This window comes from Sceloporus occidentalis, unplaced genomic scaffold (assembly GCF_023333645.1).
Source record: "Sceloporus occidentalis isolate IW3139 unplaced genomic scaffold, rSceOcc1.0.p SCAF_49, whole genome shotgun sequence".
In the NCBI taxonomy this organism is placed as follows: Eukaryota; Metazoa; Chordata; class Lepidosauria; order Squamata; family Phrynosomatidae; genus Sceloporus; species Sceloporus occidentalis.
Window position 1 is genome coordinate 1,643,091 of NW_028317029.1, and position 14,231 is coordinate 1,657,321.

A 14,231-nucleotide genomic window follows, 5' to 3' on the forward strand; every position below is an offset into this window, starting at 1 on the left:
ACGGGGGCAGCCTATATCCGAGCCAATACGGTATATTACATAAATTATTGGACTGGCTGCCTGGGCATGATATGAGTGTGATTGATGTTGGCTGCTAGCAACTGTTAGCAATCGCACTCCTATCATGCTCAGGCAGCCGGTACATGCACATCACTTTCAGCCTCCCTGTTCCCCCTCTATGTGCCCCCTACACACGGATCCATGCTAACATACATACATACATACAAACATTTACTCCCCAACCTTACCTGAACTGCAGATCTTCTGCTGCAGCTCGCCGACTTCCGTGGGGGCAGCTGTTTCCCCTCTGCCTTGCTCGGCTGCACAGGAACAGGAACTGAGCGGAGTCATGTGATGCAATGTACATTTACGTGACTCCACTGGGTTCCTGTGCAGCTGCGGCAGATGAAGGTAAGCAGCAGTTAGTTAAAAAAAAATAAAGAAAAAAAATATATCTACCAACACTGTAGAAGACGCACCCAATTTTTAGACCCAAATTTTTTCTAAAAAAGGTGCGTCTTCTACATGGGGAAATACGGTACTTAAATTACGGGTATTCCTTACTTTGAGATCAAAGTTACATTTTACAGCTTTTTCGATATTCGTGGCTTGTGTAAGGAAATTGGGCGCCATTTTTAACATCTTTATTTACGCAAATACAGTGTTGCAAATACAATATGTTTTTGTCAATAGGCTTCCATGTCTCATGAACTAGGAGAGCAGCTTGGTGAGTATTTGAAACATTAGGCAACTAGGTTATTAGGTATGGAGGTTTTACACGATGTAGTAATGATGGCAAAGTTACTAAATTACTACTAGACTTGGGCACCAGGGGGCTCTTCGTGTTCGTCTTCTTGCTCGTCTTCGTCAAAAAAAAAATCTTCGTATTCCGCGAATATTCGCCCGTTCCTGTCTTCTCTTCGGGCGAATATTCGTTTTTTCTTTGTTTTTTCCGGTTAAGGGGTTAATACGGGGTTAACGCGTACCGCAGCAGCTCTGGCGCCAGTAGTTTAAATGTGCGTATCAGCAACTCTACCATTACACGAAAGGATCATGGGAATATATTTTATTTGAATAAATGCAAATGAGCACACTACCACATATGGCTAATATATGTTCGGACAGAATGCTGCCCTCTGTTGGTTTTACATTAAGTAGCATAATAACTGGATTTCTTTCAAGCATATGGAACAATGCTACTTAATGTAAAACCAACAGAGGGCAGCATTCTGTCCGAACATATATTAGCCATATGTCTTCGGACAGAATGCTGCCCTCTGTTGGTTTTACATTAAGTAGCATTGTTTCATATGCTTGAAATCCAGTTATTTATTATGCTACTTAATGTAAAACCAACAAAGGGCAGCATTCTGTCCGAAGACATATGGCTAATATATGTTCGGACAGAATGCTGCCCTCTGTTGGTTTTACATTAAGTAGCATTGTTCCATATGCTTGAACGAAATCCAACGTTATTATGCAACTTAATGTAAAACCAACAGAGGGCAGCATTTTGTCCGAACATATATTAGCCATATGTGGCAGTGTGCTCATTTGCATTTATTCAAATAAAATATATTCCCATGATCCTTTCGTGTAATGGTTTAATACAAAAAAACCCCAAAATAAATAGAAAAAAAGAGTTTGCAAGTTCGACAGAATTAATGTCTGCGAGTGCGGACATTTAACTGTTGCAGCAGGGAGACCAGCGGATCATGGGGATATATTTTATTTAAATAATTAATAGATGAAAATGAACACACTGCCACATATGGCTAATATATCTTCGGACAGAATGCTGCCCTCTGTTGGTTTTACACTGAGTAGCATAATAACTTTGGATTTCAAGCATATGCTACTTAATGTAAAACCAACAGAGGGCAGCATTGTGTCCAAAGTTATAGTAAGTTATTTATGCTAAGTTAAATGTCCGTACCGGCGACTTTGTTGGTCGCTGGCACTGACATTTAACTGACACAGCGGGGAGACCACTGGTGTCCCTGCTGTGTCAGTTAAATGTCCATACCAGCGACTTTGTTGGTCGCTGGCACGGACTTTTAACTGTTGCAGCAGGGTCCCAGGTTGATTTTTTTTTTCTGCCTAGCAACTAGTGGTAAGGGGCCGTGCGAGTGAGCCTATTGGTCGCTTGCACAGCCCTTTACCCTACGGATTTCTGCTCCCGTTATCCAACGCAGCATCGCAGGGGTTAACGGGAGCGGAAATCAGGAGTTAAAAAGGCCGTGCGAGTGAGCCCTATTGGTCACCTGCAGGGTCTTCCTCTGGCATCAACCAATTGGTTGATGCCAGAGGAAGACCCTGCAGGTGACCAATAGGCTCACTCACACAGCCCTGTAACCCCTGTCGACGAACCTGCGGATTTCCACTTCAGTCAACTCCCGCGATGCTGTGAAGATAAGGTAAGTTAGATGGGGAAGGGACCAGGGAGAATAGTAGACGAAGGCGAAGATTCTTCGTGTGTGAGTCTTCGTCTTCGCCTACGTTTTACCGGCACTGTCTTCTCTTCTTCATGTCTTCGGAACGAACACGAAAACGCACTCTTCGTGTTCGTTTTCATGTTCGCCCGAAGACGAATGCACAAGTCTAATTACTACCACAATATGTAAGAAACATCCTGACCACAACAAATATCTTCACCAATCCAGCTTGCTCCAAGAACAATACGTTATATACAGGACATTTGATGAAGCACCTGTCATATCATACAGCCTTCCAATATTCCTAGACTTCCGTCTGCCGTACCATCGCTTACTGGCACCTCAACCCCAAAACAGAAGAAACGGGCAACCTGCCAGCACATCTCTGTGCAAACCACTCTTTAAAACGCACGACTGTTCATGGAACATTCACTTGCCAAACAACAAAACAGTATATCTCATACAATATATGTATTTCATATATATTTCAGTAGCAAGAATTTTTTTAAACGTCGCACCGGAATCACTTTTCATACGTAGCCCCAAACTGCAATAATTTTTGGTAACACGAAAATAATCCACTGAAATGATGATTAAAACAATGGGAAAATAAAAGTCCTATCCTGCAGAGGTTGGACAGAAAATGTCTGCATGTGAGGCACAGATTGAAAGTTTGGACCATCGCATGGACCAGTTCACCCAGGTCCTGCAGACTTTTCGGTCTAGTACATGCCCTGGCGTCCATTGCCACCGTTCCTCCAGTACAGCCAAGTCCAGTCTATATGTCTACCTCCTTCTCCCCGGTATGAAAGGGATCTGATCGGGTGCCGAGGATCGCCTGAACCAGTGCTCCAAACCATTTGAAAAGTCTCCTCACCTTTTTCCATCAGACCTTTTGTCTCTTTCGCAGTGTAACATTGTCCACCAAGGTTAATCCCCTGTGTTTGGAGGCCATTGATGGACGACCTCTGCATCTGGCCACCATTACTTAAGAGACTTTGCCCTTGCGCACCCACGTGAGGGCACTTCATATGAAACTACTAACATTAAATGTGATTCTGTACATCATGGAAAATTAATCCACCATTCCACCTCTCCTGCTGTGACCAAATAGGATAGCACCTTGAGACCTAGCATTGACAATCAAGGCCTTAATCTTATTACCATAAAAAATACCCTATTCCGTTAATTCCAGAGTTGTTTGACAAACTCTGAGGTTCCCACATCTTCGCTAGGGAGACGAATGGAAAACAGCACTTAACATGCGGTCAGGACATTGCGAGTATACTGTGATGCCGTTTGGACTCTGCAATGGCCTGCTGTTTTCCAGGAGTTTGTAAATAAGTGCTTTAGAGACTAGTTTGTAAAAAAGTGATTTCGAGACAAATTCTTATTCACGCCCCCCAACATTCTGAGGGGTTTAGTTGAGAACATATATAAACTAGCAATAAATACTCACATAGAAGTAACTTAAATATAACTTTGTATTGCGCAATAAAACAGTACTATTACCATGAGCATGTTTAAGTTGTTTTGCAATGCCTAAAAGAGAACAGACTGTACGCCAAGCTAGAAAAGTGTGAATCTGAGACTACACTCGGCCACTTCCCCAGGATACGTTATAACCACTACCGGCATTGAAATAGACCCCAAAGAGCTAAAAGCAAATCTTCAGTGGCCTCATCCCAAGGGACTCAAACCCTTACAAAGATTTTTGGGTCTTGCTGTTACTGAAGACTAATTGGGACTTTTCCGAAGTAGTCGCTCCCTTTATGACTAAGAAGGGAATGACCCACCTGGGACCTGAGTCGAATATGTCACCGTCTTTTATCCCTCTGATTCAGGCCCCTGGGACGCCTGGCGCTAACAGCGATCCTGATGAGAAGCGTTTAATATTTTTGAGTCCTGATGTGTGTGTATGTGTGATTACTTAACCTCTTAACCTCTAGAGTGCAAAAGTTCCCCTGCCCATAAGTTAATCTTTGTCAATATCTATGCAACTGTTACAACATATGATATAACAAATGCATACAACACCTGCTGCATTATGTGTATATAGAATAGATTGCAAGCTCATATGGCCTGGATCTACTTTTTAGATGTCTAGTCAGGAAGTGACAAGCGTCCTTAAAACCATTACTGTCCGATAAGCATTTGGATTAGAAAGGCCTACTAGGTGGTTTGGGGTGCAATGGCAGGGGGGGGTATTTATTAAGGAGGACTGAACATTAAGACAAGAATAGGCGCTGCACAACAATGGCACTATGGCATTTGGGGCTGGTCTTTAATATTGTCCAGTTCTGTAGCTCTACAGGAAAAGTCAGCATTTTGTGAACAGATCCCCTGCTGCTAAAAAGCAAAAATGTCCATTATTCACATTCTACAAGAAACTAATGGAGAATTTGTATTCAGCAGCACAGGGGTGATAGTGACATTTATAACATGATTATCATTTACTTTCCGTTCTGTTAATATCTCTTCACATGATTATCAAGCGAATAAAACAAACAGACTGTAAGAACAATGACGGCAAAGAAAGCTGCTTTTTATTTGTTTCGTTTCTACAGTTTACATGGCACTGGTTTAGTACAAGATTTGTGTGTGAATTTTCAGAAGAATGAGCGATGCTTGCTGATTTTTGGATGGCGTTACCCTTTGTCTGCAGGCAGACCATCTCCAGATCTGGAAAAAGAAAAAGCAAATCAATTTTTAGCTCACTTACAATGATCAGAGTTTACATTATTGTCTTGATAATTGTATATATTTTTTTTTTATTAAAACAATAATAAATATATATATATATATATATATATAAATAAACACTGTATATACTATATATATATATATATTTATATATATATATATAAACTAGGGTCTTTATAAATTGCATATTAGGGAAAACATTATTCAAAAAAAAATACTTTGATGGTTTAGGAAATGAAATGTGGATTTGAAATTGAAAGACATTCCATTAAAACACAGCTCCAAAGTTTGCAGGTAATTGAAAGGTTATATTTCAAATTTATATTTCTATAAGAAAGAAAGAACAAAGGAATAAACCCAAAGCACAAATTCTTAGTTCAGTAATCGGATCATGAGTCGTTTAAATAAAAAATGGATAAAAGTTTAAATAAAAATGAATTCTGAGAAAGGCAAATTGATTCCTTGAATATTTCTCATTAAATTCTATCTCTGCTCTAGTACTGAATCAACACTTCAAAATTAATAAGAAAACGTAGCATAAACACTGATGTTAATCCAGACTTAAAACAAGAAACAGTAATTCAGGCACAATCACTGGTTGGGTGTTCATGTGCAATGCAAATATTATCGACTAAATATACATTTTATATGTTTGATATAAAGGTGGTTTGGTTATTCTAATCGATTTTACGATGGACATGGAGTGAATGAGAGGGTAAGGGAAGGACGAGTATGAATGTATGTATGTTACAGTGAGAGTATGTTACAGTCAGAGTATGTATTTGAAGATTTCGATTTTTATAGTAAATTACTATTTTACCTCTAGAAGACTGTGATTTGTAGTAGCAAAACTAGCATATGGGTTAATTGCCTCTCTTGAAACGATGACCTTCACCTTATCTTATGTAAGACAACAGTGAGTGCACCAGTAAAATTGTGTCCAAAACATTATTTTTAGAGACAATAAAAAGCACAATACATTTAGTAGCTTAGAAAGAATCCAGTCAGGGGGCAATTGCTGCCTCTAGTCCATGTAACACTAGCCCTGGTGGCTGTATGTGGAATTGCAGTGACCTCAAATCCTCAACCAAAGGGTTCAACTCCCATCCTCCCTCCCCCTTGGCAGCTCTCTCCTGTGAGTTTCTGGTACATGCATTGATTTAATTAAAGTTGTGCCACAGAAGAGGAGGGCATTAATATGTATTTTTTTGCTATTATCCAAAATGTTTGATAAAACAAAAGAGGTTTATGGCATATAACAGTATCTTTAATGAGCAGTAGGGATGTGAAGTTATGTTTCTGTGTGAGTACAGGACTTAGCACCAAGCCAATCGGAAATAATGGAACACGCTAAGATACTTATTAATAATAGCTTTATTGTATAAATCCCTAATTTCAATATGAGAGAATCCCTGGAAACCTTTGGATGAAGTGCTGCTTCCCTGTGTCTCTGGGTCACTTTCCTCTTTTTATGAGAGCAAAACTGTGTTTGGTCACACCCTACTTCCTGCCTACTGCCATCTTACTTCCTGCCTACTTCAGGGTGTCTCAGGCAGGCACCACTCTACTGTAGCTAGACCTGTCCCTATGCGTGACTATGCCTGCACCCTGCCCAGGAGGGCTCATGGTATGGGGCTGTTTTTCAGGGGTTGGGCCCCTTACTTCCAGTGAAGGGAAATCTTAATGCTTCAGGACACCAAGTCATATTAGAGAACTCTGTGCTTCTGTTGTGGGAACAGTTTGGGGAAGACCCTTTTCTATTCCAGTATGACTGTGCCGCAGCGCACAGAGCAAGGTCCATAAAGACATGGTTGGATGGGTTTGGTGTGGAAGAACTTGACCAGCCGCACGGAACCCTGACCTCCACCCCTTTGGAATTGGAACCAAGATTGCAAGCCGGGCGTCTCGTCCAACATCAGCGCCTGACCTCACAAATGCTCTACTGGATGAATTGGCAAAAATTCCCACAGAAACTCTTCAAAATCTTCGCAGAAGAGTGGAAGCTGTTATAGCTGCAATGGGGAGGGGCAACTACATATTAATGTCTATGTATTTGGAATGCAATGTCATCAAAGTCCCTGTTGATGTAATGGTCAGGTGTCCATATAGTGTGAGTATGTGGGTGATATCTGTGCCTCATAAAACAGACAATGAGTTGAGGTGGACTGTGTGGTGGAATGACAACCAATTATCCTAGCTATAGTCGAATTTTAAGAAAGATCTGCATGTTATTAAGGTGACATGAAGTTGCAAAAATTGTGCAATAAATATCTGCTCAAACATTGTTATCCGACAAATAAAAATAATGGATTTTGGGCAAAATTAAAAAAAAAAAAAAAAGACATTCACTTTTTGTGGAACACAAGTGGCTTCACCATCCCGGCCAGGATTTTGGGTAACTGCGCAGATATCACTTCAGACATCATTTCTGGAAATTCCACACTGAGGGCTCGAGACTGAAGGAACGTATTCAGACAGTAAAGGTGGAGCTGCTTCACTAGCTGTGAAATAAATACACAACATAGACATCAAACATGCATTCACAAAATGAAAATTACTCTTCACAGCAACTGGATTCTGTGTGTGTTTATATATAATCTTACAATATTGTAATTGTAGCTTCATTCAGGAAGTATTATAATCAAGCTTTGACTGATGATCGGGAAAACTGGGCACATTGCCGGTGGTCCGGTCTCATGTACCTTTATTGCTGCCCACACAACAGATCCTGTCCTTTAGACTGCTGGTTTAACACACACGTCCACAAGCTGCAAACGTCTATGAGCGTACAACTTTAATGCCCATTCCTACCTTTCCAGTTGAAGAAGAGACTTCTGAAGTCTCAAAAGCTTATTCCATAACTTTCTGGCCCAACATCAACTTCCTCTAAAGGCTTTAGCTGTACAGATATCAAAGTAGACAGACATGTACTTACTTCATGCATGGAGTCCATTACTTTAGTAAGGTGATAGAATCTCTGTGAACTTGCAACTACTCCTTTATGTCTTAAGCCAATAGCTTTCGCCAATTCTCTTATGTAATTTGACCTCATCTCATCAAAATGACTTTGACTTTTAAGACCTTCCAAAGGAACTGAAATAACAAGCAGTTATTTATGACATAAATGCAAGAGCCTAACTGCTAACATTCCATAAACCTTTTTTTAGATTATTTCTGAAGGATCTTGCACGCAGTTAAAATTAAGAGGCGCATTACGTACACACATTTTTTTAATTCATATTGTAAACTATTCCTTCCATCAATAAAATAATAGTCTACTACAAAATAACTGCGGAGGAACCAAGGAATGGAAAAAAAGTACAGTAGTGAGCATAAAGAAGAAAAATCCAAATCAAATCAATATTTGATGTGGCCACCCGTTGCCTTCAAAACAGCATCAGTTCTTTTAGGTACACTTAGACAAAGTCAGGGATTTTGTAAGCATATAGTTAGGTGCATGTTTAAATAATGATACCAAACAGGTGCTAGTGATCATGAATTTAATATGTAGGTTGAAACAGAAACAGCTGTGTATGAGGAATAAACCTGAAAACTGCTGCAGGACTCAGGACAAAGGGTAGCTCTAGCATGGGCAAGGGCTACAAGGAGAGTGAGGCATTGGCGTAGGAACCCCTAAAAATCTGGGGGGGATAGCTTTTTTACTGGTAGGGTATACCTGACCATTTCACCAACAGGGACTTTTATGACATTGCATTCTAAATACATAGACATTAATATGTAGTTGGTCCCCCTTTGCAGCTATAACGGCTTCCACTCTTCTGGGAACGACTTCCACAAGATTTTGGCGTGTTTCTGTGGGGAATTTTTGCAAACCATGCCTTTATGGACCTTGTTTTGTACACTGGGGCACAGTCATGATGGAATAGAAAAGGACCTTCCCCAAAACTGTTCTCACAAAGTTAAAAGCATAGTGTTGTCTAAAATGTCTTGGTATATCACCTTCAGCTCATAAAACGTTGTACTAGATGAATGGGAGAAAATTCCCACAGAAACAGAAAAATCTTACAACCACAGATGGACCCCACTGGACACGGCCACAGAGACTACTATGATGTACTGAAGGAACAATCTAAGACTCCTAACACGTCATGCACACAGGAACATATCCACACGCTTAAACACTTGAATAACATACACACACTAACATACACACACACAATGGGTTAAACGTGTTACAGGGAATCATTATCTTCCCTTTAAGTATGACATGCCTGCTCATACACACATATGCACTGCTCTTACGCATGCCTGCCCACAAAAACACACATATACGCTGCAATTGCCTGCAGATACACACTTGCCAGTACTCACACAAATGCACTACCCTTATACACGCCTGCCCAAACATACATAAACTGCTCACACACACACGCCTCCCCATAAATATACACTGCCCTTGCACATACTTACACAGACGTATACACTATAAGACAAATACACTCCTTATATACACACATATACACTGCCCATACAGACGTACACGTATACAATGCCCATACAGACGTACACGTATACACTGCCCATACAGACGTACACGTATACACTGCCCATACAGACGTACACGTATGCACTGCCCATACAGACGTACACGTATACACTGCCCATACAGACGTACACGTATGCACTGCCCATACAGACGTACACGTATACACTGCCCATACAGACGTACACATATACACTGCCCATACAGATGTACACATATACACTGCCCATACAGACGTACACGTATGCACTGCCCATACAGACGTACACGTATACACTGCCCATACAGACGTACATATATACACTGCCCATACAGATGTACACATATACACTGCCCATACAGATGTACACATATACACTGCCCATACAGACGTACACATATACACTGCCCATACAGACGTACACATATACACTGCCCATACAGACGTACACATATACACTGCCCATACAGATGTACACATATACACTGCCCATACACGCGTATGCACATACATGCACATATACACAGCTGCCCTATACACAAACACATATGCCTGCCCAAGTACCCATACACATGCCTCACCATATGTATATGCACACACAAATCTACCATCAGACCCCCCACCTTCGTTCTCCCATCAGACCCCCCCAAACCTTTGTTCTCCACATCAGACCCCCCCAAACCTTTGTTCTCCACATCAGACCCCCCTCCACAACTTTTGTTCTCCACATCAGACCCCCCACTCGTTTTCCACATCATACCCCCCCACCCACCTTCGTTTTCCACATCATACCCTCCCACCCACCTTCGTTTTCCACATCATTATCCCCCACCCACCCACCTTCGTTCTCCCATCAGACCCCCCCAAACCTTTGTTCTCCACATCAGACCCCCCCAAACCTTTGTTCTCCACATCAGACCCCCCTCCACAACTTTTGTTCTCCACATCAGACCCCCCACTCGTTTTCCACATCATACCCCCCCCACCCACCTTCGTTTTCCACATCATACCCCCCCACCCACCTTCGTTTTCCACATCATTATCCCCCACCCACCCACCTTCGTTTTCCACATCATACCCCCCCACCCACCCACCTTCGTTTTCCACATCATACGCCCGTGGAGTGAGGGCATATATAGGCACAGTATAAGGGGAATGAAGTGTACACCCAGCAAATATAACTGGGGCCATATTTACCTTTGAAAATATAGGGCAGGCGTTACCCTTCTTTTCTTATATTTGCTGAGAAGTGAGCGCATTTATACTACAAGGTCACTTGACTGCTGCAGAATGAGAATTCCCCACCATGTATCAGTTGTATAGCGAGGCAAGGTAAGAAGAACCGGCAGGTTAGTACCCCAGTGAGTAGGATCAGAGTGCCGGGGACTCAGGGACAGGTGTGACATAATGTTTACTTTCCTTGGCAAACTTAAGACGTCCAGCAGTGCCATCAGCTCAGCATTGGCAGAAGACAGTGGCACCCCGGTACACCCATCTCCTATCGAGATAAGTCTGGTCAGAAGTGGTCTTCATGGAAGACTTGCGACCAAAAAGCCATTCTTCTGATGTGGAAACATGGCTAGGTGACTATTCACCAAAACACAGAAACTGGGTTGTAGAAAAATGGCAGCAGGTGCTCTGGACAGATGAGTGAAAAATTTTAATATTTAGCTGTAGCTGAAGGAAGTTTGCTGGAAAGCGTTACAAGAATGAGTGTTTGCAGGTTCACGGTGAAACATGGTGGAGGTTCCTTTCATGTTTCTGGAAATTAAGTTGGACATTTGGTCAGAATGAATGGTCTCCTCAATGCTGAGAAGTCCATGCAGATACTTATCCATCATGCAGGACCATCAGCTAGGCTTCTGACTTGCCCCTAATTTTTTCTGCGGCATGACAGCAACACTAAACATACAGCCAAAGTCACTAAAAATTATCTTCGATATAAAGAAGAACAATAACTCCTGGAAGTCATGGTATGGCCCTCACATGGCAATGATCTCAACATGATTGAGTCTGCCTCGGATTACGTGAAGAGAGAGAAGTAACTGAGGAGCCTAAATCCACACAAGAACTTTGGTTAGTTCTCCAAGATATTTAGAACAACCTACCTGCTGAGTTCCTTTAAGGGCGGTCACGCTAAATAATGATTTGATTTAGATTTTTCTTCTGTTCACTCACTTTGCATTTTTTTAAATGACAAAAATAAACCATTAACCTGTATTTTTGAAAACATTCTTACTTTACAGCTGCTTAAAGCTTTTGCATTAAACCGTAAGGAACGTGGGTAGCTGTATATTTCTTTAATCAAATCGTTCTTAATAATTATTCTTAAAGTTTTGAAACGGAACCAGTTTCATCGTCAAAATGTGATCTGATCTATTTCCTATGACAGAAAATCAAGGCTCTTTAACGGCCTCTATGGTTATTCTTACAGCTGCTGTGATGAATGAATCCTGCTAATCTCAGAAACGGTCTTTATCGACTATTCTTCAAATTAGCAAAAAAAAGGACTAAGTGTGTCAAATGAAGATTAATGCATCAACGGTTCACTAATTTCAAGGCAGTCATTTAATGATGTTTTATAACTTAATAAAAACATTTTGCTGATTTTAGGAAGGTCATTTCAACGTTCTATTCCTATTCTTTTGCATTTTAAAATATTTTATTCTTTTGAATGACTCTGTCATAAAGAAAAATTGGGTAGCCTTTTTTAATATAAACAGTTTAGGAAAAATCTTCAATAATTAGAAACATGTTTCGTGCTTTCGTAAATTACGAGCTGACGTAAGCTTCCAAAACAAAACAAAAATAATTGCTCTTGTGGCTCTTGTGGCTGTCAACCCAGCCAAGGGAATATCTAAAGGATCCAAAATTAAACATACAAAGCATAATATGTGCTTAAAAAGAGAATAAAAAATAGTTAATATTGAAAAGGTTAATTTCATTGAACACATCACCTGCTCACATACCTGGGAACTCTGCCTACCCTGGTGGGACGCGGCCAGGACCACCAACTAACGTCGGGGGTGGTCCCATATATACTGTATGTATAGGCATCACTTATGTTTAAGATGAGAATCCTACATTTTTACAAAAAACTAAATCCATCCATGCTTATACTGTAACATCAGTTGTTAACGAGGATACGTTGTTTCACTTACTTGTATTCAAGAGTAACAGAGCTTTCATGCAAAGAAATTCTTCATGGGTAACTTGTAATTTTACAAACTCCTGCGGCAGCTGCCACATGGAGAGGCAAAGGGTATAGAACGACGAATCTTTCATTCTTTGTCTAAGAAGAACAGCAGAAAATAAAATAACGTTGGGCTAGGCCTATCAAGAAAGTTCAATTGCACTCCACCTGCTGCAGTCTGACGGGACCTTCATCGTAGGCCCCACTTTTACAAAATCCGTGAGACTGTGAGGGAGACTGTGACCTATTGTGGTTATTTTATTTTTTCATTTGAGCTTAGATCTATGGTAAAAGGTCCAAGAATTATTATTATTATTATTATTAGATACACCATCATGACCAGCTTATTGGCATTTGCTATGTGTTTGTTGTATATTAATTTAATTAGCCCATCATTTAGCCAGAATAAAATATATTTTCCACATATAATAATCTGCATACAGCTACATCAGCTGAAGAAAATTAACCTCAATTTATTAATTTATTATATATTTTATTTAAAAAATAACCCCACAGGATTTTGATCTATTTTACAAATAACCGAGCAAAAATTACAAGGTGCACATCACCTTTTCCAATCTCTTGCCTTAAAAGCTTGCACTCTAATACTACTCAGCCACTAAAAGTATCACATCGACCAGGCTCCACTTATCTTCTCACAGTGAATGTCAGAGAATATAGGGCAAACCAGAGAGCCTGTGAACTCGCGACCCTCGTTTCCATTAAAACCTTGACTTTTTTATTGCATTTCAGCATTTGTGTGATATAACATCTTAAGGTTACCACAGGAAGAGGCAGAAGATAAATGCAGGGACATGACAAAGGCTTTTACAGATGTTGATGATGTGGTTTTCAGTAGTAATGCATCATTTAGACTACTTACTCGTTCAGTATTAAATCCGGTGCAAAGTAGAGCATCTGTCCGCTGACATGTTTGTATGACCTCCATCCCATGGCAAAGACCATCAGGCTCATCCACGAGTATTGCAAAAGAGTAATCTGATCATCAATGTGTAACGTTCTGAACCCTAAAGAAAAAAGACGAATCTCAGAAGAACAGAGAAGAAAAGGAGTTTATTTGGAAGTTCCGCAAAACCACAAAGGGTCACGTTACCAACATTAGGAACTAACTTACTGGTGCAGCAAACATAACCAATGTGGTTCCTACATGTGATCTGCTTATGTTAGAATACAAGGAAGAAATGAGGAGTCCTCAAAATTCCATAAGTCTTACTGTTATATCGGCCTTAAAACAGGGATGGTGGTTTCAATCTATAAGTCTGTATTTGACTATATCCACCATAAAATATTACACTGGAGTGAAAATTCCCATAATGCGGTTGATACATCTTGTACTCCAGATATCGGCTTATACATGGCGTATCACATCCAAATTTAAACTTAGACGTGGCTCTT

At 40.6% G+C, this 14,231-nt stretch overlaps 1 protein-coding gene across 1 annotated transcript in view; it reads right to left on the reverse strand.

The window, feature by feature from the left end:
- Positions 1–7,483: 7,483 nt before the first annotated feature.
- The window catches only part of LOC149288810 (progesterone receptor-like), a 34,079-nt gene continuing 27,331 nt past the window's right edge, over positions 7,484–14,231 (reverse strand). The window contains exons 5-8 of the mRNA XM_089491160.1: positions 13,699–13,843; positions 12,784–12,914; positions 8,074–8,231; positions 7,484–7,639 (exon numbers count right to left, since the gene is read on the reverse strand). Coding sequence (XP_089347286.1) covers positions 7,484–7,639; positions 8,074–8,231; positions 12,784–12,914; positions 13,699–13,843 — 590 coding nt within the window. The remainder of the gene's footprint in view (positions 7,640–8,073; positions 8,232–12,783; positions 12,915–13,698; positions 13,844–14,231) is intronic.